The sequence below is a fragment of the Balearica regulorum genome, chromosome 1 (genome assembly GCF_011004875.1).
Source record: "Balearica regulorum gibbericeps isolate bBalReg1 chromosome 1, bBalReg1.pri, whole genome shotgun sequence".
NCBI classification, from domain to species: domain Eukaryota; kingdom Metazoa; phylum Chordata; class Aves; order Gruiformes; family Gruidae; genus Balearica; species Balearica regulorum.
In genome coordinates this window covers 146,828,334-146,852,962 of record NC_046184.1, presented here as the reverse complement: position 1 = coordinate 146,852,962, position 24,629 = coordinate 146,828,334, and the positions used below count along the sequence as shown (strand labels likewise).

General features: G+C 37.5%; 1 protein-coding gene across 1 annotated transcript in view; it reads left to right on the top strand.

The window, feature by feature from the left end:
* The window catches only part of REV1 (REV1 DNA directed polymerase), a 65,061-nt gene that overhangs the window by 10,673 nt on the left and 29,759 nt on the right, over positions 1–24,629 (top strand). Inside the window, 7 exon segments of the mRNA XM_075737996.1 lie at positions 4,342–4,408; positions 5,212–5,344; positions 7,128–7,296; positions 15,862–16,011; positions 18,142–18,854; positions 20,735–20,842; positions 22,327–22,443. Of these exon segments, the coding sequence (XP_075594111.1) occupies positions 4,352–4,408; positions 5,212–5,344; positions 7,128–7,296; positions 15,862–16,011; positions 18,142–18,854; positions 20,735–20,842; positions 22,327–22,443 (1,447 nt within the window). The 5' untranslated portion in view covers positions 4,342–4,351.

Genomic DNA, 24,629 nt, shown 5'->3' with positions numbered 1-24,629 from the left:
TCCTGGTTCTGGCAAGGATAGAGTTAATTTCCCAGGGAGCCAGGACAGGTGAGCCAAGCTGGCCGGGGGCTATTCCATACCATGTGACATCATGCTCACCATAAAAGGGGGCTAGTCGGGCAGGGGCAGGTTCGGCGTGTCGGCGTGGCTCCGGGACGGGTCGAGCGTCCGTCCGGTCGGTCGGGGGGATCGGTAAAATCGTTCTCTGTTATCACCATTGTTACTATCTGTTATCAGCACTGTTGTTGATTGTTTTCCCTCTCCCTTGCTGTCCCAGTAAACTGCCCTTATCCCAACCCTCGAGGCTTTGCCGTTGTTTTTCCGTTCTCCTCCACATCCCGCCGGGGGAGGGGTGAGCGAGCGGCGCATGGCACTTAGCTACCGGCTGGGGCTAAACCACGTCAGCCACGAAGCTGATCAGAGGGCTGGAGCACCTCTCCTATGAGGACAGGCTGAGAGAGTTGGGGTTGTTCAGCCTGGAGAAGAGAAGGCTCCAGGGAGACCTTATAGCAGCCTTCCAGTACCTGAAGGGGCCTACAGGAAAGCTGGAGAGGGACTGTTTATCAGGGAGTGTAGTGACAGGACAAGGGGTAACGGGTTTAAGCCAAAGGAGGGTCGATTTAGATTAGATGTTAGAAAGAAATTCTGTACTCTTAGAGTGGTGAGGCACTGGCACAGGTTGCCCAGAGAGGCTGCGGATGCCCCCTCCCTGGAAGTGTTCAAGGCCAGGTTGGATGGGGCTTTGGGCAACGTGGTCTAGTGGAGGGTGTCCCTGCCCGTAGCAGGGGGGTTGGAACTAAATGATCTCTGAGGTCCCTTCCAACCCAAACCATTCTATGATTAATCTGTCCTGTGCAAGATGTCTCTCACACTCATTTGTTCTTTCAGTTTCAGCAAGGCAGCTGTAGAGGTTATCTTCATTCTCAAGGAAAAATTAGGACTGCACAAGTCTTTAGCAGTGGGGATTCTCCTTCATCCAGAAACCTTGGTTGATCGTTCAGTTCCTGGAACTACAAAGGGAGAAATTAGTCTTGGATTTTCATATCAGCATTAAGAAAATAATGCATGATTCTCAAGACTTGAGCCAGAGGCTTCTAGTAATCACTGAAGTACCATGTTCCGAACTTGTGTGTTTAGAATTTGAGTGGACTGGCTGAGTCAAAAATCACATCTGCCAAGGAAATGGTAAATCATTATCAGATGTTGTAAGTAGGCATTACAGCCTAGCTTCTCTAGTTTTGCAGGCTCTAGGAAAACAACTTTTGAGCAGTTAGTAGGTCATGTTTTTAACACACTAACCTAAAATAGTTTTGACCAAACTAGGCACATACCCATGATTCTGATTTTGTTTGGCCCTACTGGTTGTGGTGTTCTGATCTGATGGCTTTTAGACTAGAGATCTTTCTTCCTTACCTCCCATTCTGAATAAAAATTAAATGCGTTTCAAGGTTTCAGAAAAGCTTACCCTCCTGAAGGCAATTCTTCAGTTTATCAGGCATTAGATAGTTTAAGCAAGAGGGTTGTCTGTATAGGGGTCAGAGTAACTACCTGTCAAATCCTTTCTTCTCAAGAAGTGGGTGATTGGAATAAAGAACATCTTTGTTAGACTGATGTGGTGATTTACAGCGTGCATTTCATACAATCTTGAAGGTTCTTTGGTTCTTTTCAGACTAAGAGTTTGGTTTTGTATGAGATTTTCTTTTTTGATAGACTTGGAATTATAGAATAGCCTAGATTGGAAGGGACATTGAAAGACTACCTAGTCCAACCTTTCATGGGTAGGGAAGCCTCAATGAGATTATCTAGCACCCTGTCCAATTGCAGCTTGAAAACTTCCACTTGAAAACCTCCAGTGATGAGGACTCTACCATATCCCCAGGGAAGTTGTTCCGGTGGTTGATTGTTATCGTTGTATAAAATTTCTTTCTTATATGAAGATGAAATCTCTCCTAGTGCAACTTGTACCTGTTGCCCCTTGTCCTCTCCATGTGGCTCCTTGTGAAGAGAGCCTCTGTCCTTTTTGTAGCCACCCTTTAAGACTTTGTCATCCTTTATTAAGAAGGATAAAGGATAATCAATAGTTAGAATTCAGGTGTCTCTTATGAGCTCATACACTGATACCTATAATTCTATGACATCTAAAAACACTAGATGACGTTTTCATGAATTATTTTTTTTTCTTGAACTTACACTTTTCTGTTTTCTCTAAGAACTTCTTAGCCAGAAGTCATAGACTTGAATTACAGTTTACTTCAGCTGATGGAAAAATACAAATTTTCCATATGAAATAAATCATCTAGCCATTTCTAGTATGTACTGTCCTCTACAGGAAAAAGTCCATTTTATATTTCATGTGATAATCCAGCTCACTTTCTCTCATTTTTCTCACTGCTTCTTAAGAGTTCTGTGGTATCTATTAGATATAATCCAAACCACTGAAAATTATTTTCAGAAAGCCCAATGTCTTAGAAGTTGTTCTCTGGGTAAGAAACGCAGGTACCTAGAGAGAAAATACAACATACTGAGGGAGGGGAATGCTTTGTTTTGGTTGTTGGTGTAGAGCTCATCTCCTTGACATGTGATTAATCTTCCTAATTATATACATGTGTAGGTTATGTATTAAATTACAGCAGCATAGAACCAGGTGCATCATGATCTTCCTGTGTTTGCAGAGGTCCTGAAACATAAAACCAAAGGTTGTCTTTTCAAGGTAGTTATACCTACTTTGACAATCATTCTATGGTTACCTAATTTGGCATATTTGGAGTATTCCATGAAAATGGTCGTATTTATGCAAACTTTCCTGCAGCTGTGTCTTGTTCTGTAATCAAACTTGCCTGCAATCCAGGGTAGTTTAACTGGATTTCAGAGTATGCCTGCTTGGTAGCTCTAGAGCAAGACGGATTTAAGAGACGAAAGCTAGAATTCAACTTTCACCCAGGTTCAGAGGAAACAAAATTGTAACGTGATAAATGAAGCAGTCTCCTGAACAGTGCAGTAGAAGGCCTGGATAGGAGAATGACCAAAATACATTGTTACCTCCCTTCACAGCTGTATGTGCTTTCTGGTAGGCTGAAGACTGAGTGAAGCTTCTGTGCTCCATTGCTGGATGATGCTATAGATAGTCCAGAGAATAAGTATCTTCTCAAAAGCAGATAAGGATGAAAAAAACCAGTTTACTTCCTTCTGTGTGTTAACTGTGGGTTTGTGCCTTTTTATGGAGGATAAAGGAATAGAAATTAAATATTTAATATAATAAAGGTGACTGGCTTAAATCTTCTTCCTTTTAGTTTCAGAGTTCTGTCCTCACACTCTAAGTGCTGATAGCCCTAAAAGACAAAACAGTGTTTTTATTTAGGGAACTGGTTAGAGTAGAAAGTGAGAGATGTAATAGCAGGCAGTGACCTCACGATCTTACTACATCATTAATCAATATTTTAAAATCAGTGTTACAAGAGCTATAGTTAACGTGAATCACTTGGGTGCAGTGAACAGTTGGCCACAGTCCAAAATGTTTCTTTTTCTCTCCACCAGCTCTGTTTGAGGCAACTAATAGCTCATCTGGGGACACTGCTGTGTACGGCTCATGGTCCAGGGATAAGTGTCTTGCATAAAGGAAAACAGCAATTTGGCTGGTTGGGTATATTTATTTATTTATTATTAAGCAACACAAACAAACAACAAACCCCAAAGAAATAAATCACAAACCTAGCTATAGATCATATTAGATAATTTAAACAATTGGGTTTTCATTGACCATAAGATGGCCTTTGGGGTTTTTTTTTGCTTTTATGTGCATTGCATTGGAGTAGCAAGTGTTTGGACCTTTTATGATCAGTAAATCCATTGGTGAAATTAATCCAGTCTCTAGTACCAGGAGGTGTTTGCCTGCATCCCGCCATGTAGATAGTATCAAATAGGAAATAAAGGATTATTCCTGACCTGGGCAATATTTTGCATGAACGGTAGCAATTGTATTTAAGAACCTTTTATTACACCTTTTTTATAGGAGATGTATGATGAACAGGAAGAATTTAATAAATCATAACGGAAACTGAACATTGTAATGAGTTTTTTCTATTCTGGGTGAATAGGACAAAAATGCGTATGTGTGGGTTTTGATACATAGCAGGAGCTACACTATGCATTACTATGAAACTGAGTAGGTTTTTATGCAATTTTTCATTTCTAGGTTAACTGTGTAACTCATATACTTCAGTGAAGCCCATTGAAAAATGTAATCTTCATGATAATCTGTAGATGGCCTGTAATGCATCGTTGAAATGCCACTGATGATATTACTAAACATCTCATTGATCAAGCATTTTTCTTCTTATGCAGAAGCTTCAGTATGAGGCGGGGTGGATGGCGGAAACGGGCTGGCGATGGCGATGGCTGGGGAATATGGGTATGTTCAAAACCAAGTGGCTTTTTTTCTGTTTAAGGTAAATGGCACTGTGTTTAAAAAGGGTTTACAATTTTGTTATACATGCTAAAGTTGTGCCATAAATTAAACCCTTTTGCTTCACTTGAAAACACATAATTAAGTTCAAAATAAATATTTAAAATTACTAGGTTTTGAAGTCTTCGTTCACAATAATCCACTAAATTGCATTATTAATAAGTGCAGACCCTTGAATAGCTTTAAATCCCCATTCAAAAACTAAACTAAATAATTTTAAAACTATTTATGGTTGTATCCACCATATTGTATATAGTTGGACAAACAATAATTGAGGCACCTAATTTACATAAATATTTATGATACTACTGTTTCGTGTATATTTAAGAACTGAAAATAGTGTAGCTTAATTAATATTGTTTACATTGTTTCTTTAGGCAGTGAGCCTCTGATATAGCATCCAAACTTGCATCATTCCCTTAGTTCTTTTTTCTTCTTTCTTTTTATTCGGTAAGAATTTTTATAGAGAGAGAATCTTTTCCTTATAGAATAACATAAAAGAAGTATGAAATAAATCCTGCCATGTTGGTAACAAGATGCAAATATCTTGGAGATAAGAATTTAGGGTGGAGAATTTGCTATTTTTCATTTGAAAAAAGACTATGTCTTTTATATGTCAACCAAAATCAATTTAAAGGAATGCTGCTTACCTTTGCAGTCTTATAATTGACCAGTTTCTGTCTGTAAATGTTAGAAAATAAGACTAACATCATGGGGTTTGTTTTGTTTTGTTTTAACTTAAAAACTAGGGCGGGTACATGTCGGCAAAGGTTAAGAAATTGGAGGATCAATTCCGGTCAGATTCAGCCATACAGCACCAGAGGGATGGAAATTCATCAAGTATCTTTAGTGGAGTCGCCATCTATGTCAATGGCTTTACAGGTGAAGCTTTTTTTTTTTTTTTTTTTTTTTTTTTTTTTTTTTTTTTTTAAAAAGGATCTGTTCTATTTTGTTCTGTGTCTGTTTACCATCCTAAGTGGAGTAAAGAACTGTAAAACACAAGAGTTTGCATCTAAGTACATAACAATTACTGTATATGTTTTGTATGTTATGTTCCTTTGTATTTCATGATTAAAGTTTTCAATATAAAATCAGATTTAGGTTCTGAATATAAATATTACTTTACTAAATCATTTACATGAATGGTCACTGATATAAATAGAAGTAATTTTTTCCACCTTTCCGTGGTCTTATTATTCGAAATGAAACCTTTTAACTTCCTCCGTACTCCTACATAAATTAATTTTTTTATTTTCCAAACTATTGATGGTTGCATTGAACTAGTAGTGTATGCATTAAATTTATGTTTGGGTGGATATGTTGGGGTTTTCTTGCTCAGAGTGGCGTAATGCTTGAGACAGTGAGCCCATAAATAGTGGAAGGAGGAACAAAAGAAGAGGTAAGACATATATATATATATGCATTGTCTGTGGTGGACTGATAGCGCATATTAACTGGAGTAAGATTTTTAATCTACCATACTTACGTTCATATTTCTCCTGGGTTCTGTAAAGCAGCTTAATAACCTTTTTGAAACTTCCCAGAAGCCTTTTTTAGGGCCCTATGCCAGGAATGTTGTGACTGTTAAATAACTGATATGTACAGCTACTATGACATGGAGCAGTGCTGGTTTGAGCACAGGGCTCAGACTGAAAAAGGTTAAGGTGCACATGTTAAACTATTAATGCATCTGAATCAGTTATTTAATACAGGCAGTTTCTTTAGAGAAAATCTAGCATTTGCAAATTCTTCAAGGTACTAGTTCCTAAATAGAGCTTTACAAGATGGTTGTACAAAAGGCTGGAGTAAGGTAACGTTTGGAGAAAAAGTGGGCTATTTTTAGCTACGAGTTAGAGGTATAATCAAGTGTTAGAAATATTTTGAGAGTTGACAGTAGGCCACTGGAAGGAATTGTAATGTATTCTTCAAAAAATTTGTCTTCCTTCCTGTAGTGATAAATTATTTAATTTTTTTAGTATCTTGTGCCAGATTTACTATTCAAAACCTTCTATATGTGCTGATGCAAACCTTTTGGTGCCAGTGTAACACCACTGTAAAGATTTTCCGAAAGCTAAAACTTTTTTCTTTTTTTCTTTTTTTTCTACCTCTGCTTGCAAAATAAGTACTTTTTAACGTGATTGAGGGGGTAAGAGATGTTTGGTTTTAAGGTATTCTTTGTTCCTTGTAACAACTCAAGAATAACTAATCTGGTAAGGAAAGAGTAAGTTAACTGCTTCAGTAAATCAGAAGTTGTATAGTATGAGTTCTGTGCTGTTGCTAAACCCTTTTGATATTAATTCTTTTCTATTATTTTGGGTATAAACTACTCTCCCAAACTCTGATTAAAAGATAAGTGAGATAATCTAATACTTAATTTTGCATTATGCTGATATAAAGTGGTTTTTAATGTAGCTTAGCATTAAATTAAGATCCTCTATAACAAGTAGAATGTTTACATTTTGGATAAGTCTCTTCAGAAACAGTTTTCTAGATTTCTTCAGAAATGCTTTTCTGATTTGTTGTTTGAAGAACTTGTAAGGTTGTCAGGAGAAAAACAATGGTTTGCACTCTTTCCGATCATGGCGTCGTATTTCTCAATTAAAGTTGTTTTTCTTATGGTATTTGCTGACACAAAACAGGAATATTTCTGGTTTTAATTTTATAGATCCCTCAGCTGATGAATTAAGACGGCTAATGATGTTGCATGGAGGCCAATACCATGTGTATTATTCCAGATCAAAAACAACTCACATCATTGCCACAAATCTTCCAAATGCCAAAATAAAAGAATTGAAAGGAGAAAAAGTAGTTCGGCCAGAGTGGATCATGGAAAGGTAAGTTTAGGACTACTGCTTTTGAAGATCTTTCCTTTTGGAAAAACATTCTGGAAAAAATCTTCTTCATCATAGAAGATTCCGTTTGGAGATTATGGTTTAGTTTAAAATAAATCTATCCTTGCAACAACTGAGTAAAAATGCCACTGTTACACTGAAGATCTGCTTCTTAGTGATTGTTCCTTAAGCAACTTCACTAAGAACATTCAGAAGCTCTCAGGGATATCAGGGAACTGAACATTATCCTGTTGATGCCATTTAATATTCAATCAGTTGACCAGCCTTTATCTCAGTATGTTTAAATAGGCAGCAGGTGATTGTTTTTTAACCTCTTGCCTTGTGCATTGCATAAATTTCATTTCACTGGTAAATAAAAAAGAATGTCAATTGAAAAGCATTTTCATAAAATTTAAATTAATCCATCTAAACATTTATTGTGTTGTGACTTTGTAACGAAACAAAAAGAAAATGAAAGAAAAAAAGCCCACAAGTTTTATTTACAAAGAATTTATGTTCTTTGGTTCCTCCATATAGGATCAACTAAAGTTGTCCTCAGGTCCTTGAAAAAGATGATAGCCAGGCTCAGAGCAGTTAATCTGGCTTGCATCTGTGTTCTTCCATCTGAGGAAACCATGGGAAATAGAACAGGCAGGAATATGTTCTGGAAATCATTCTGTCAGTGTCATTCTATTCTTAACTAGCCTCTTCCCTAGATGACCAGCAGAAACAGGCAAGGAACTGTTCTGCATACATACTTGTAAAATCCTATTCACAGTTCCTGTTTTCAGTTTGCTGATTTTCAGTCCTTTGGATTCAGCTGTTTCATATCATGTATCTTTAAGGTAATTTTTTTAAACTTTAGTCAGAAATGACAGGTTCCTCAGTTTGAAAAAAAACTTTAGGTACATTTTTTTAAACAGTTTTAGGGCCTTGCCCATGAATTTAAGGACTTGGAAAACTGGTAGTAGTTGTGGTTTTATTTGAAAGATGTGGCTGTTTTCATTGATGCCATTAAAGCTCATGATGATTTTAACCAAGTTGGAAAAATCAGTTAGTATACATGCAGTAGAGACTTGCTAGAACGTAATGTGTGAAATCTAAAATTTTCCTTATGATGTCTTGTGTTCAAGTTCTGCATCTGAACGAAGTTAAATCCAGTTGGCAGCTGATCACAAGTGGTGTTCCCCAGGGCTCAGTCTTGGGGCCAGTCTTGTTTAATGTCTTCATCAATGATCTAGATGAGGGGATTGAGTGTGCCCTCAGTAAGTTTGCAGATGACACCAAATTGGGTAGGAGCGTCGATCTGCTCAAGGGTAGGAAGGCTCTGCAGAGGGATCTGGACAGGCTGGATCGATGGGCCGAGGCCAACTGTATGAGGTTCAACAAGGCTCAGTGCCAGGTCCTGCACTTGGGTCACAAAAACCCCATGCAGCACTACAGGCTTGGGGAGGAGTTGCTGGAAAGCTGCCTGGCGGAAAAGGACCTGGGGGTTGCTGGTTGACAACCAGCTGCATATGAGCCAGCAGTGTGCCCAGGTGGCCAAGAAGGCCAGCAGCATCCTGGCTTGTATCAGGAATAGTGTGGCCAGCAGGAGTAGGGAAGTGATTGTGCCCCTGTACTGAGCTCTGGTGAGGCCGCACCTCGAGTACTGTGTTAAGTTTTGGTCCCCTCACTACAAGAAGGACACTGAGGTGCTGGAGTGTGTCCAGAGAAGCTGGTGAAGGGACTGGAGCACAAGTTTTATGAGGAGCAGCTGGGGGAGCTGGGATTGTTTAGCCTGGAGGAAAGGAGGCTGAGGGGAGACATTATTGCTCTCTATAACTACCTCAAAGGAGGTTGTAGTAAGGTGGGTGTTAGTCTCTTCTCCCAAATAACTAGCGAAAGGACAAGAGGAAATGGCTTCAAGTTGTGCTAGGGGAGGTTTAGGTTGGATATTAGGAAAAATTTCTTCGCTGAAAGGGTTATCAAGCATTGGAACAGGCCGCCCAGAAAGTTGGTGGAGTCACCATCCCTGGAGGTGTTTAAAAAACATGTAGACATGGCACTTCAGGACATGGTTTAGTAGACATGGTGGTGTTGGATTGACGGTTAGACTTGATGATCTTAGAGGTCTTTTCCAACCTTAAAATTCTATGATCTCCTGGTTCTGGATGGGTGTACGAGTAAGTCAGATGGTTCTGAGTAAGTCAGAAGAAGTGAGTATAGACAGATACATGGAGGTGGGCATAAGGAGATAGGGAACTTACTGTGTCTCAGTAGAATAGGCTTCGTGTCAGAATCTGGAATAAAAGCTAATTTCACAACAACCCGTCATTTTTTTTCACTTCCTCTCAACAGTATTGAAGAGCACTCATTGTTTAAATACTCTGTCTCTGTGTATGGAGTACCAAGCGGTGTTCCCCTCAGTAGATCAGTTGGTGAAAGTCAGTGCAGTGGATGCAGTGGCTCCAAATTTGTTGAATATTTATGTGCACATCATGTTAGTGCAATATGATGGGTTTTGGGGTTTTTTTGGTTTGGTTAAGAATCAACCCTAAAATGTTACTGTTACAAATTTCTGGTAAAGCAGTGCTGTTAGATCTTAAGTCTTGTTATCCAAAGTTGCAAAATTAAAAGGTCATTTGTCTGTGAAGCTTTGATTTATTTCTTTGTGTGCATACATTATGATCTAGTCCTTAATTACATGCTATCTTTTTTCATAGAATCACAGAATGGTGTGGGTTGGAAGGGACCTCAGAGATCATCTGGTTCCAACTCCCCTGCTACGGGCAGGGACACCCTCCACTAGACCACGTTGCCCAAAGCCCCATCCAACCTGGCCTTGAACACTTCCAGGGAGGGGGCATCCGCAGCCTCTCTGGGCAACCTGTGCCAGTGCCTCACCACTCTAAGAGTACAGAATTTCTTTCTAACATCTAATCTAAATCGACCCTCCTTTGGCTTAAACCCATTACCCCTTGTCCTGTCACTACACTCCCTGATAAACAGTCCCTCTCCATCTTTCCTGTAGACCCCTTCAGGTACTGGAAAGCCACAATTAGATCTCCCTGGAGCCTTCTTTTCTCCAGGCTGAACAACCCCAACTCTCTCAGCCTGTCCTCATAGGAGAGGTGCTCCAGCCCTCTGATCAGCTTCGTGGCCCTCCTCTGGACTCGCTCCAACAGCTCCATGTCTCTCTTGTACTGCGCCCCCCAAGGCTGGACGCAGTACTCCAGGTGGGGTCTCACCAGAGCGGAGTAGAGGGGCAGGATCACCTCCCTCAACCTGCTGGTCATGCCTCTTTTGATGCAGCCCAGGACACCGTTGGCTTTCTTGGCTGCAAGTGCACATTGCTGGCTCATGTTGAGCTTCTCATCAAATACCCCCAAGTCGTCCTCCTCAGGGCTGCTTTCACTATGGTACCTGCCACATTCTCTTCACAGAAAAGATTGAATTCAGGTCGCAAATTGCTAATTCATTGTCTCGTATTTTGCTTCTTGTCTCTGTAAACATGTTCCTTCCTTACTGCATGTGACTCAAATTCTTTGCTGATAATAGAATGAATAATTAATTCCTGTCTTTTATTGGTGCTTATCACTATAACATCTGTCTGCTTTCCAAAGATTAATGAACTTCCCACGGCACTTATTACAATGGCTATTATTTTCATTTTTTGTTTGAGAGTCACCAAAAAGACATTAAGGTAAAATGCCAAAAATGTCAATAATTTGGAATATGCCATGTGAACTATGTAAGATAAGATGATTCAGAGTTACTTATGCAATAATGGTAAGGCATGTTTTGAAGTTTATTGCCACATTAAAAGCTTTGTGTGTTCTAAACTGTGAACATTCTCAACTGTGGTCTAAAGTCAGACTCTCATAAACCTGTTGTTAAATGCAAGTAGCTCTAGAATTTTGGTTTAATTAGCATCACATAGAGATCTTGTGGTAACAGTAGTTGCAAAATCCAGTATCGCAGAGTAATATGTGCTTGCTTCAGCGACGAAATCGTTCTTTCTGCACTCCCCTTTGCTACCTCTCCATTTCTGCAACAAATGAGGGAAGACACTTGCAGGCAGACCTCCTTTCTAAATCCTTCCTTTATTTGAAAAATACACAACACAACTATGTATCTTGGAAAGGTTGTTGCACAATAATGTCCAATGGAAGCCAAATTAAGGTTACTTAGGTGGTTTAAATTTTCATGTAACCTAATCTGAGAGCTTGACTTTTCAAATTGGAATATTCTTTTAACGAACATTGTTCAATGTTTATAATAAAATCACTTTTCAGAGATTGAGGATAACTAAACACTAAAACAAGCTACCAGTAGAATTTGTAGATTTCTTTTTTTGATTTTCGGATTGAGGAATGTTTTTCTTGAAGATCTGTGTTAATCTAACACAAATGTGACAAAAATAATTTATAATCATTTCCCCAGGAAAAAAAAAGTTGGTCTGGTACATTGCACTTCATTTTCTTTTTCTGATGAGGATTTAGAATGCAAAATATTAGAATAAATAAAAGCTACCAGTCTTAAAACAGTACAGCTTTCAGAAGAGATGCCACGTTACTTTAACATGGTAACTTTTTTTGGAAACTAGCAAAGCATTGAAGGGGAAGGAGGTGGCTTTTATAGCTATGTGGGAAGCAAATGGAGCAGGCCTGCTGTTGAATAGTGGGGCAACCTCATGAGAAAGAATATGGAAAAAGTTGAGGTACTCAGTACTGCCTTTTCTTCATTGTTTAGAGGCAAGGTCTAGTATTTTCATGCCTTGAAGGCCTGTCTGCCTAGTGGCAGAGTTTGGAGAAAAGAAATGCTACCAAAGGTATAGGAAGTGTAAACTATGGTTCACTTAAGGAAACATGACACACACAACTCTACAGTACCAGATTGAATGCCTCCAAGGGAGCTGAAGAAGCTGGCTGATATCAGTGCTACACAGTTAGTTCTCTGTCATCTTTGAAAATTCATGGCAATCAGATGAGATTTTCCAGAGTACTGGATAAAAGGCAAATGTTGTGCCTATCTCCAGAAAGGGAAAGAAGGATCCAGAGAACTGCATTGTGATCAGCTTCACCACAGTCACTGAAGACTATGGAAGATACCTTCCTGGAAGCTCTATCGAGAGTGGCAAATCATGCTGGACCAGCCTGGTTGTCTTCTGTGGTGAGATGACTGGATGACAGTAGAGCAGTAGATATAATTTGCTTTGACTACAGCAGGGCTTTTGACACAGTTCCTCATTGCATTCTTTTAGTCTAATTGGGGAGATATGGATTGGATAGCGGGCTGCTAGCTGGGTGAAGAACTGACTCTAAACTGCCTGGCTCAGACAGTAGTGCTCAGCAGTTCAGAGTTGAACTAGCAAATGGTTACAAGTAGCATTTATGGAGGGTTAATACTGAGGCAGATGCAGCTTAATGTCTTCGTTGACAATGTGCACATGGTGATGCAGTGGAAAGTACTTTCAGCAGGTTTGTGGAGGACAGCAAATAGAAGGGGACGGCTGATATACTGGAGAGCGGGGCTGGCCTTTGGAGAGTCTCAACAAACTGGAAGAATGGGATGACAGAAACTTTATGAAATTCAACAAAGTCAAATGCAGAGTCCTACACATGGGACAGAATTAATTCTGTGCAACTGGGCAGGCTAGGCACTCACTGGCTATGACACACCCTTGTAAGGAAGGACGTGAGGGTCCTGGTAGACTACAAGTTAACCATGGGGCAGCAGTTGTGCCCTTGTGGAGATAAAAGGTAACAGCATACAGAGTTGCATTAGCAAGACCATAGACAGCAGGAGAAGTGATTCTTCCAGTCTGGCACTTCTGAAGCTACATCTGGAGTTCCGTGTCTGATTTGAGGCTTCTCAGTACAAGAAAGATACTGACAAACAAGTGAGTTCATTGGAGAGCTACCAACATGAATAGGGGCTTGGAGTGTGATATATGAGGAGAGGCTGAGGAAGCTGGTTTTGTTCTGCTGGGAGAGCAGACATCTGATTGTTGGCTTTTGTTGCAGAGTGTGCAGAGCCAGATTTTTCTTCAAGATGCACAGCAAGAGGACAAGAGGCAATAGTTGCAAGTTGCAGCAAAGAAAATTTTGAGTATAAGGAAAAGATTTTTCACAGTGAAAGAGAGTAAACAGTGAAACAGCTGCCTAGAGAGGTTGTGGAATCTCTGCCCTTGGAGATATTCAAAATTTGGGTGGACTTATCCTAGGCGACCTGATCTAACTTAAAGATAACCTGCTTTGAACAGTTTGGACTACAGACCTCTAGAGGTCCTTTCCAACCTAATTTTTGTAGTGATTATGAATTCTGTGATCCAGGGAGTGTGGAATGGGGAAAGATATTGAATGATGAATAGGATTCCCATTGCTGCATCTTCATGGAAAAAAAAACCCAAAACCAACAAACCAACTATGTATTGATCTAGTAATGCAGCTACTCCAGTAGCTAAAATCTTAGCATGAACAAGATGTTAAATAAATGGGGGGGTGGTGTGTGTATCATCTTGAAATTGCAGTAGTGATGTTAAAGTATTACCTGGGTTGTTATGCACCCACGTTCACGCAGTGATATGGAAAACAGTCTAACCAGACATTGTAAAAGCTTAGTTGCTACAGCACCACTTTCTGTACAAGAAAGCTTTGTAGCTCTACCGTGTGTATTTTTAACTCTGGCAATGTTTAATGTAAGTGATGTTCCTTTATGAATGCTATGTATTTGTGTATCAAACAGTATTTAATTGATAGATTTTTAAGGCTGTTTTTACTATCCCATTCCCATAGAAACCTTACCAAGTCTCTATGTGTATGCTAACTAGTTTAAATTTATCTAACTGGGAAATGTGATCTTCCACTATATTCTTCTCTAATTGCAGCAAGAAAGCTCCTAAGGGCTTCTGTTCCACTGTCCAGCTCCCTTGACAGTAGTACAGATTTGAGCTAGTTAAAAAGCACATCTCGAAGAGAACGTTCAGGTGTTGAAGAACAGAAAAACAGTATCTGTCACTGAGCTAAATTATCTTTAAAAATTTGAATCCAATTGTATTTTCAAAACTGAACACTAATATTAAGCTTTTTTGATATGAGAGAGGTTCCTGTGCTGAAAGAAGTTTCAGCATCTCTGACCTAGTGTTCAATATGAAGAGTTGTATGTGAAGAAGAGGTGGAGCATAGGCTGGGAAGGCTGTTATCTCTATTGCCAGCAACAGTCATCGAGATGGAGAAATGAAATCACGCTGTGGTGTATTTTTGAGAGGATTCCACTTCAAAGTCCGTGACTTCCCTATGGAATTTAGCAGTTATTGAAGTATAATTGCAGTTTCAGTGGAAGAAGAAAAATAAGAGGGAGTGTGCTGGTTTTGGCTGAGAGAGTTAATTTTCTTTCTAGTAGCCAGTATAGTGCTGTGGTTTAGATCTAGTATGAGAATAATGTTGATAACACACTTATATTTTTAGATATTGCTAGGTAGTTGTAGTGCTCACACTAAGTCAAGGACTTTTCAACTTCTCACGCCCTGCCAGGTACACAAGGAGCCAGGAGAGCACAGCCAGGACAGCTGGCCCAGACTGGCCAAAGGGATATTCCCTACCATAGAAAATCATGCTCAGCATATAAACTGGGGAAGCTGCTTGGAGGCAGATTTGCTGCTCAGAAACAGACTGGGCATTGGATTTTTAATTTTTTTTTCCTTTCACATGTGGTGAGCAATTGCATTTGTGCATCACTTGTATTGTTATTATTTTTAGTACTATTATTATTATTCTCTTCCTTTGTTATCCTATTAAACTGTCTTTATCTCAACCCACGAGGTTTTTTTCCATTCTCCTCCCCATCCCCTTGGGGAGGGAGGAGTGAGCAAGTGGCTTGGTGGTGCTTGGTTACCTGCTGGGGTTAAACCACGACAGGGAGGTACAGTGGAACACATAGGACAGAACTGGAATGATTGTGGTAGATATTTATGGAAAGTCTGTTTGGAAATTATTCTTCTGTCTAGCTTTCTTCAGTGGATTTTCTCACAAGAAGGGGTAATTATCCTTTTGGAATGGAAAAAGTAGTTTCTCTTTAATAGTGAACCACACCCTAGCTTACCTCTTTCAAATTCTACCCAAATTTGCTTGGAACACAGCATTTGCACTGTTCCAAGTTAAAGAGCCCAGTCAGCAATGTTCAGTTAGAATAACCTGGACCACTCACTTTTCTTTTCTTTTTTTTTTTTTTTTTTTTTTTTTTTTTTTGACTGGGCATTGTTTGTTTTGGTTTTGAAATTAAATAGTTGGGTTTTGTGTGTGTCAGTTTGAGAAGAGAAATGGATGTAGATGACTGACCAACACAACTGTGCAAATATCTTTTAAGGTACCAGTCACCACATCACAAATTACTTTTCAGTTCAATCCAATTAGTAGTGGGAAAGGGGTTTTGGTAGGGACTGCAAGTACATGTAGCAGAACAGCAAAAGGTAATGACCAAAATAATAGTTTATTGTACATTAGGTATTTTTTGGCATAGAGTTGAATTTTTTTAAAATTGTCTTAAACAGTAACCTGTTCCTTTTTTTTTTTTTTTTTGTTTCAGCATTAAAGCTGGACGTCTCCTCTCACACATTCCGTATCAGCTTTACACAAAGCAGTCAAGTGTTCAAAAAGGTCTCAACTTTAATAGCATATGCAAACCTGAAGATGCCATGCCAGGTCCAAGCAATATCGCTAAAGATCTCAACAGGGTGTAAGTATTTCTGATCTTGTAATGCAGATGCTAATTGTTCAGCGATAATGGGTTTGCATTTATAACTGTATATAATTTTTAAAATTCATTTCAGCTTTATAAGAGGTAAGCTCTGAGGCACTGACATTTAAAAATAAGGTATAGCTGTATAAATAGTTGAGAACAGAACTAGTTACCTTGACTCCAAGGCTTATCTCTAGTCCTTGGACCACACTTTGCTTGATAACGTGACCTAGGAGTCCTAGGATGTAGCATATGTTTATGGAAGCAACAGGCATACATTAAAGGATTCTAACTAAAGTGTCTAAATGAAGACACTGAAAAGAGGTCTTCATTTGAAAAACAAAAAACTGGTATGGTTTCATTACTTTTGCTAAAGGTGCCTGGGAACAAATGTAAATGCATACTAGTTGTTAAGTTCTTTCTTTAGCTTCTTTAAAAAAAAAAAAAAGTCACAGCATACCTTATGTGTGCTAACACCAAGGTTTAAGTCTTTCTCAGAAGGTGGATTAAAAAATCCTATTACAATATAAAAAATTCTCCTGAAAGACCTTGAGAAGGGAATAGAACAGAAGGCACCAACAAAACTCTTAACTGGCAGAGGAATTGGAATTTGGAAAGAAACCTTCCACTTGAACAGACTATTCTGTAGATTTTTTAAGAGGGTTCCTGCATGTTTTTCATAAGCACATTTGGTATTTAGAAGCAAGAACCATAAAATTATGGAATGACTGAGTTTGGAAGAGACCTCTGGAGGTAATCTGGTCCAACGCTACTACTCAAAAAGGAGCCAAGGATACTGTACAAGATGCTATACTTTCTGATTTGTAATGGTGATCTGTGGTCTTCCACAGTCCACTGATTTATTTAAAATCCAGTTCTGCATAATGCTGAGGAGACTTTACTACATGAATGGGATTTGTCTATATTTAGGAAAAATAAAATCAATGCCATAAAATTAATATCCTAAGCAGTATTTCTTACCCATATTTTAAACAATGAGTGATACAATCACTGTCACCTCTTATTATTGCATTGTTAATGTTTTTTAAATGACAACAATATTCAGACTTCAAAAAATATCAATTTAGTCTGAAAAGCCTGAGTTTAAAAGCCTGCCCTATCCACTGATACTAAATATGTACCACTGGATATACCACTATGCAACTCCTCAAAAATGCTATGTTTAATATAGTTTGATTGTGATAATATTAATCAAATTGTTGTCACAGTTAATTTGCTTTCTTGTTGCACTGGTATACTGGATAGCTAATTATTTCCCACATTTTTTTGTGTACTTAAATTGCTAGCTTTGGGAGTTGGGAGCAATGGTTGGGATTTTTTTCAGCAGATCAAGAGTATGCTCAACTCTTGAAGACTTTGTTTTTAATTCCACTTAGGGTTTGTTACAGAGTTAATTTTTTGAATTAAAAATTTGCCTCTATGCTGTCAGAGTAAATGTAAATTGTCAGTGCACTTGTAGCAGAATACTTTGGTTTATATACTTAAAATATAAAAAGTAGCTTGTTTGGGGTTTTGTCAAAAGCTAAGAATTAAGAATATGTTTGATTTATAGAACTTGGACAGATTTTTCCTTGAGAGAAGATAAAGTAAATCTAACACATTAATCTAAAGTAAATTTGTAAAAAATAGAAGTTTTCTGTGCCTACTTTCTTTTTTTCTTTTTTTGTTTGTAACTACATAAGGAAAATGATGTCTCTTGATAAAAAGATAACTCCTGATGGTTTGTATATTCCTGTACCATTTATGCTGTCCATGGTAGTACAGTTCTGTTAACAAATAAATACTTATTGTAATTCGATTGGGGACTGCTGGTCAAATTAAAGGCCTTGGAAATAGCTTTTCTGATATCACTCCCCTGTAAACTCCTGGTAGTACTGCGTTAATAATACACCAAATCTGTGAAATCTTTTGTACAGCAATACAGTATTTTGTGACACTGAGAGAATATGGCCTCAGAGTTTGACATAATTGTCTTGAGAATGTAAAAACTGCTCAAGTATATACTGATAAAAATTAGGAAGATAAATACTTAGCACTTGAAATTACCTGTAAATGTGCCCTTTTTTAAAGGAAAGATATGTTATTAAATAATCATATCTGTTTCAGAAATCATATTAAAAAGTGTGAGATGGAAAATGAGATCACACCCAATGGAATAAGTAGCTGGAATGAAGAAGAGGAAGAAGAAAGTGACGATTTTGGATTTAAGGAGCTGGAGGAGATCCTTCCTGGACGGAAACAAAATGGGATTCAGTCTCACAAAGACAGCACTGCCATTTTTAATGGACACACACACACTTCTACCAGTGCCTTAAAGACACAGGATTGCTTGGTGCCCTCTGGCAACGGTGTTGCAAGTAGGTTCTCTACAGGCCCTGTGCAGGAGGAGGGGAAGACTGAAAAAGGCATGGTTGACTTTAGAGACTGCACAACGCAGCAGTTGCAGCAAAGCAACAAAAATACAGACTTTTCGTGGAATCCACATAGGACTATGAGTAATTCATCCTCATCTTCATCTTTGCACAGTAATGCTAAAATAAATGGTGCTCACCACTCCACTGTTCAGGGGCCTTCAAGCACAAAAAGCACTTCTGTACCTACTCCTAGCAAGGCAGCTTCCTTACCTGTGTCCAAACCTTCAGATTGTACTTTTATTTCTGACTTCTATTCACATTCAAGACTGCATCATATATCAACGTGGAAGTGTGAATTGACAGAGTTTGTCAACAACCTGCAGAGAAAAAACAGCGGTGTCTTTCCAGGAAGGGAAAAATTAAAAAAATGGAAAGCAGGCAGGTCTGCACTTAAAACTGACACAGGTAGATACTTGTTTAAGAAGGTTTATGTTGAGAAGGTTCCTTATATCTTTGTACATTAAATGTCTAACTGAGACTAAGTAGGTTAGTATTCAGTATTCACATTATAGTCAGGCTATCTGGAAAAGCTTGGTGACTTTGATGCACTGAAAACTAAAGGATCCAACTGCTTTTGGTTTTGATTGTTTGGGCTATTTAACTTAAAATGTGACTTAATGTGATACTCTGGGTTATATTCAATTCTTCCTTGTAGAAATAATATTCCTGAGTTTACCAAGATATGTGGATTGATCAAGGGAAAAAATGCTATTTATCTATTCATATAAATACACAAGCCTATAATTGCTGTTTGAAAATCTAAAGGAAAAAAACAGAAGAAAAAAGAAAAAACCTTGCTGCTTATAGTTCAGTTTGAAAAGTTTAAAAAATGAATAACATTTGGAAGTGAACTAAAAATATCTTCTTTTTTTTCTTTTTTTTTTTTTTTTTTGTTTGTTTTCTTAATAAGAGTTTTATATACCTCTGGGTCTGTTTAAATGAGTAACAGTGTCAGTTGAGACTTCTGAACCTGGCTTGTGACAGAAATGTTTTATGTCATTACATCAAGGGCCAAAATGAAAAAATACATGTAATGCGTGAGAGGCAAAGTGTTACAAGTATAGCTAAAGTATTTTGCATCTTTAGAATCTCTCATTTACAGTCTTATTCAATTAAAAGGCTAGCTCTGTACCAGCAAAGAGATTCTGACTCTGTTGTGCTGTAAAAATATTGACTTGTAATCATATGAAAATATGCTTGACGATAAATTACTACATCCTAAAAAATTATTGTTAGATAAGTAACTGATTCTGTGTTTATGCTAGGACACCCCAGTTATAAAACATGTTAGCTTACAAACTACCTTAATGTGTATTTTTTCAATCAAAATATGATTTAAGCTAATATATTTTTATTTTCTCTTTGATTTGGCCTAGAGTATTCAAATAGTTAATGACTGTTTCAGTTGACAAGTAGCAACTTCTTAAGCATTAAGTTGATCACTTGATTTGTAAATATGCCCTTTGTAGGACAGCCCTTATTTTTCAAAGAATGAATTCAAATGGTAAGTTACTAAAAACAGAAAAACGTTTCTCTGATTACTCAGCAATTAACTCAGATGTAAAGAAGAACAATTCACTTGATGTATTGTAGTATTTTTTCACTGTTACACTTTATGCATTGTTTGAATTAAGATTTTTTGTTTGTTTTGTTGGGGTTTTTTGTTAGATAGAGCCTCTTCTGGTAGGTCAGCAACATAGACGTGCATACTCGAACTTCTAGAATACTCAACAAAAGTTTTCTAGTGCTTTAGGCATGTAAGTTTTTCAGTCCTGGAGCTGTCTTGCTCATCTGCTGAATGTTTGCATGAGTGTAGGTACAGCAATGACAAAATCAATTGCATGGGAGGTTTAAAACTAATTTTGGTGTGTTTCATGAAGAATTAATCGTAGCTCTTAGTGCAGCTAAATTTTTTTTTATCTTTTGAAGAGTCTTGTGATTGATGAACAAAAAGACATGAAGTTCTCTGTTTCAGATTCAGTGTTAACATAGCGAAATTAAGATCTCCTTGCATTGGGAGAACTTGTTAGGTAGAAGGTGTTAATTATGAGAAAATAAAATAGAAAATTTAAGTTGATGCATTGTTTAGGCTCTTTGTCTACTGTTTATGTTTACATTTCTCTGAGAATTTTGTAAATGTGAGTATCTTTTTTTGTGAGAAGAAACAAAAATCTTTATATTTTAAGGTGGTAAAAACTTGATAATAGTCGTTGATGACTACTGTGAGTAGTACCAAAGGGTATAAATTAGGGTTCAAGTTTTCTGTTGGTGTATCTTCATACTAGGTAATGTGTCTGTTGCGAGTTCAGCCAAGCCACAGAGCTGTATAATGCACGTGGATATGGATTGCTTCTTTGTGTCTGTGGCTATCCGAAATAGACCAGATCTCAAAGGTCAGTATTTAATTCTACGTGTTACAGTTTACTCAGTTGAGCCTTTAAAAGCAAAACCAAACTTGCACACTTAGAAAATGAACTTTGCATGTTAATCTTTTTTCCTGGCATCTTTGATAGACCACGCAACTTTCATATTCCTGCTTACTTTCTCACAATCCAAAAGCAAGTGGAAGAGAGAACTGGAATTCTCCTTGCTGTCTGCTTTCAATATCTAAAGTAAGAAGAGAGAAGTAAAATCTGGAGTAACCATTCTCTATAATATTGCACAAATCTTATTGAAACGTAAATCTGCCATATTAGAAATGGGAGATCAAATTCTAGTTGTACCAAAAGTGGGTTTTGGTCACTCTCTGTTAAAAAAAAAAAATTCTAATAATTTTCCTGAAGTAATGTAAGGAGATTGTTTAACTAGAAAAGTAGAAAGGTCAAAGCTGAGAATTAATTGTCTCTTTGCCTGATTCATCTTTTTCAAGGGAAATTTGCTTCTCCTTCCCTTTTCTGTCTAAGCTCTTACACATGTATTGTAAGACCAGGAGGATGAACTACTCAGTTGGCATTTAGAAGACCAAGTTGTGTGATCATACTTAGGGCATAGGAAGAGTTAGCGAGTTTTGGTAGGTTTTTTTACAAGTGTACCATTCAGAAATGGAGATACTAGTTGTTCCATGCAAACACTGAACTTTGGTGATGCACAAGTCTGAAGATTTGGTGCAGTGGTGACCATCTGACACCCAGCTGTCGTAGACCTTGGGAAAGAAGAGTAAGCTTTATATACAATTCCTTTGCTCTCTTCTGCCCAAAGGCAGGAGCAACTGTATCAAAGACACTCCTGATATGTTTGGGTCTTTAGAACTTTATTTCCTGCCAAGTTTCAAATTCCATTATTGGAATATAAAGAACCTAGGACTTTTCTGCAATTATTTTTTCTGTTCCACGGAAGTCTGCCAGAACTTTCAGTGCATAAATTAGCTTCCTGTAGAAAAATTATGGAGGTGTTGGTATTACTAAAAAGTCAAAAGTTTACTAAAGATTGTATTTGGTACAGTTAATTAAGCAAGTGGAACTGAGTGTGTTGGTATGTGTATACTTTTCTAGTTTACTTAAGCTAATAAACATGATAAAGTATTTAAAATCAGTACAGTGTTTGCTTTGTCTTAAACTAATGAATCATTAGGGCGTTGGTGAAGTTTAACAGCTTCCATTTATACTTTTTATTAAAGACAAACTAGTATGGCTGTGTTTTCACTCTTTAAAAGCTTTTCTTCTTTACACGTGACTGCAATTAAGGCAGCAAATTCATAGTCACAATGCAAAGTTGCTTTCATAGCTGTTTCCTCCTTAATGCTGTAAGAGTGTATAAGCTTAAAATAAATTATAAAAAAATAAAGCAGACATCTTTATGATCTTACCGTAGTTCTATTAATAAAATGTAAGCTATTATAGATGTTGACTTACTAAGTACATGCATTTCTTCTCCATAGGAAAACCAGTAGCTGTTACTAGTAACAGAGGTGCAGGAAAGGCACCACTGCGCCCTGGTGCAAACCCCCAGCTTGAACAGCAATATTACCAGAACAAGCTATTGAATGGCAAAGCAGGTACAGATAAGTCGTCTGTTTGTTTGTTTGTCTATATGTTTTTAGTTTTTGTTATTGAATACTTTTTCCTTAAAATTATCAATAAAGTGCAAAGTGGATAAATTTGGTTTTTTCATGTGGGGCATTTCAGAAAGGAAATGTTTTTGGACAACATGGTGCTCTGTGGCCTCAGTAATAATATGCCACTACGACTTCTTGTTTCATTAGCTTTACTTAGTATGAGTGAATTATTTTAGAATATTTTTTGGGTATACTCACTTTCACTGAGGTTGAGTATAAGATATAATGTTAAGTAGTTTTTTAAAATAAGAAATAAATACAGCTTGTCTGGGATCACTTTGTTCTGAGTAATTCTATTCTAGAGAAGAAGGTACAAAAATAAATTTTAAAAGGCTACTAATTTTTTTTTACTATAAAAGTAGAAATGACAGCACATGGCCAGTGAGAAATTGATTGTTTGAAGTTGGCTTTTGAATTGCATGTGTACAGTATCTGTGTACAATGAGTTAATTTGGGTGGTTCTTAGAGCATTTTAGGTTTCTGGAAGGTCTGTGCAACTTCCATGAGTTCTGTTTCTTCAGTACTTTGTTTCCTCAAAACCAAGGCATCTGTTGTAGTGTGAGAATTCCTTACTCAGAAATTTCTTACTTTCTGTGAACTGAAGTAGTAGTATACTAATGTAAACAAAACATACTTTCACCAACAAGTTCTATTATACCACCTGAACTGCATTTAGTATGAGAAAGTATATTGCTAAACATTGGCAACTTGTTTCTCTTTTTTTCTTCAGCAGTCTGGTTAATCAGCTTGAAACTTAGTTTTTACCACAAAGTTGGTAAAAAGTGCATATACAAGGGGCAGCTGCTATTTAATTTCAGTTCAGATTTGGAAGTTGAGTTTCTCTTTTGCCCCTTGTATATGCACTTTTTACCAACCTTGTGGTAGCAAGTACTATTGTTACAAAGTTTACACTTCAGTAAGTTATTTTGTTGAAACAAGAAGTAGAAAAAGACAGGTTGTTCCTCCCTGGTTGTTTCTGAAATGTTAGTACTTAAGAAAACCCCTACTAATAAGTCCTCCTAATTTTCAAAGACTTTTGGAAACAAGGTATTATAGAAAGTAATGCCGTTTTATGTGTCTTTTTGCTGTAGTTTAAGAACACTTCAAAACTGAGGTAGAATATATGTTTGTGGAACCCACTGGCCTTTAACTTTTTAAGGACTTTTCAGGATGCTCCAGGCTTAGCTTCTGCTGTGTTGTTTGCAGTGCCATATATAAGTGCGTTGCAAAGATAGCTGTGGTTTTTATGGAGTTGAATTTTCTGTAGTATAGCTTGTGTATGAACCATTTTTTGGTAGTTCAGTTTTTTTATACAGTGACTTCATAACTTTTATTAGGACCTTACACTGGATAAGAGTGTGACTTCATACAATCAAGTGATGCTTGGAGAGTGGGCAGTTAAATTACAGAAGTGTAGCTGATATCTAGCGTGTTCTTTGTGAATCACAAATTCAGTAGTATCTCTTCTACTATATTTGTTGCTTAAGAGTACAGCAGATTTCAGCCTCATTGTAGAACAAACTCAGTTTCTTACTGCAGCAGCTTTTTCTGAATATCCACACATTCATTTCTTTAACGTCAGCATCCAATCTCACTGGCTTGCACACAGGCAGGCAGCTAGCTCTTCCTTTCTTGATAGATTGTACAACCTGTTTTGGTGAAAGGATTTTTTCCTAACTCTCTTTTTATGGTCTCTATCTCATTAGTTGCAGTTCATATTATTTTTTAGTCTCTTTATTAATTTTTATCTCCGTGTACGATGTTTTTATCAACAAAAATACAACCTGTTGTTTCTGCTTGCGTTCTCATAAGTACATGGCTTGTCTTCCTTTTGGGGAAAAGAAATTACATTTAGTTATGGTCTTAGATGAAAAGATGAAATTGCAGGTTAGGCTTTTCTTACATCACAGTATCTTAGAAAGTGTATGTGAAGCACTTCACTGCACGCGTTTAATTGTGCCATGCCAGAGGTAAATATGGCCCCGTAGGTACATTTATCACATGGAAGAGTACTTTTTCTAAAATATCAAAATACAGAATGCTAAATTATACTGTTAAATGTACACAACTCTGTTTGGGGACATGTTATATAAATGAAATAAAAAGGTAGTTGGGACCAACTTTGA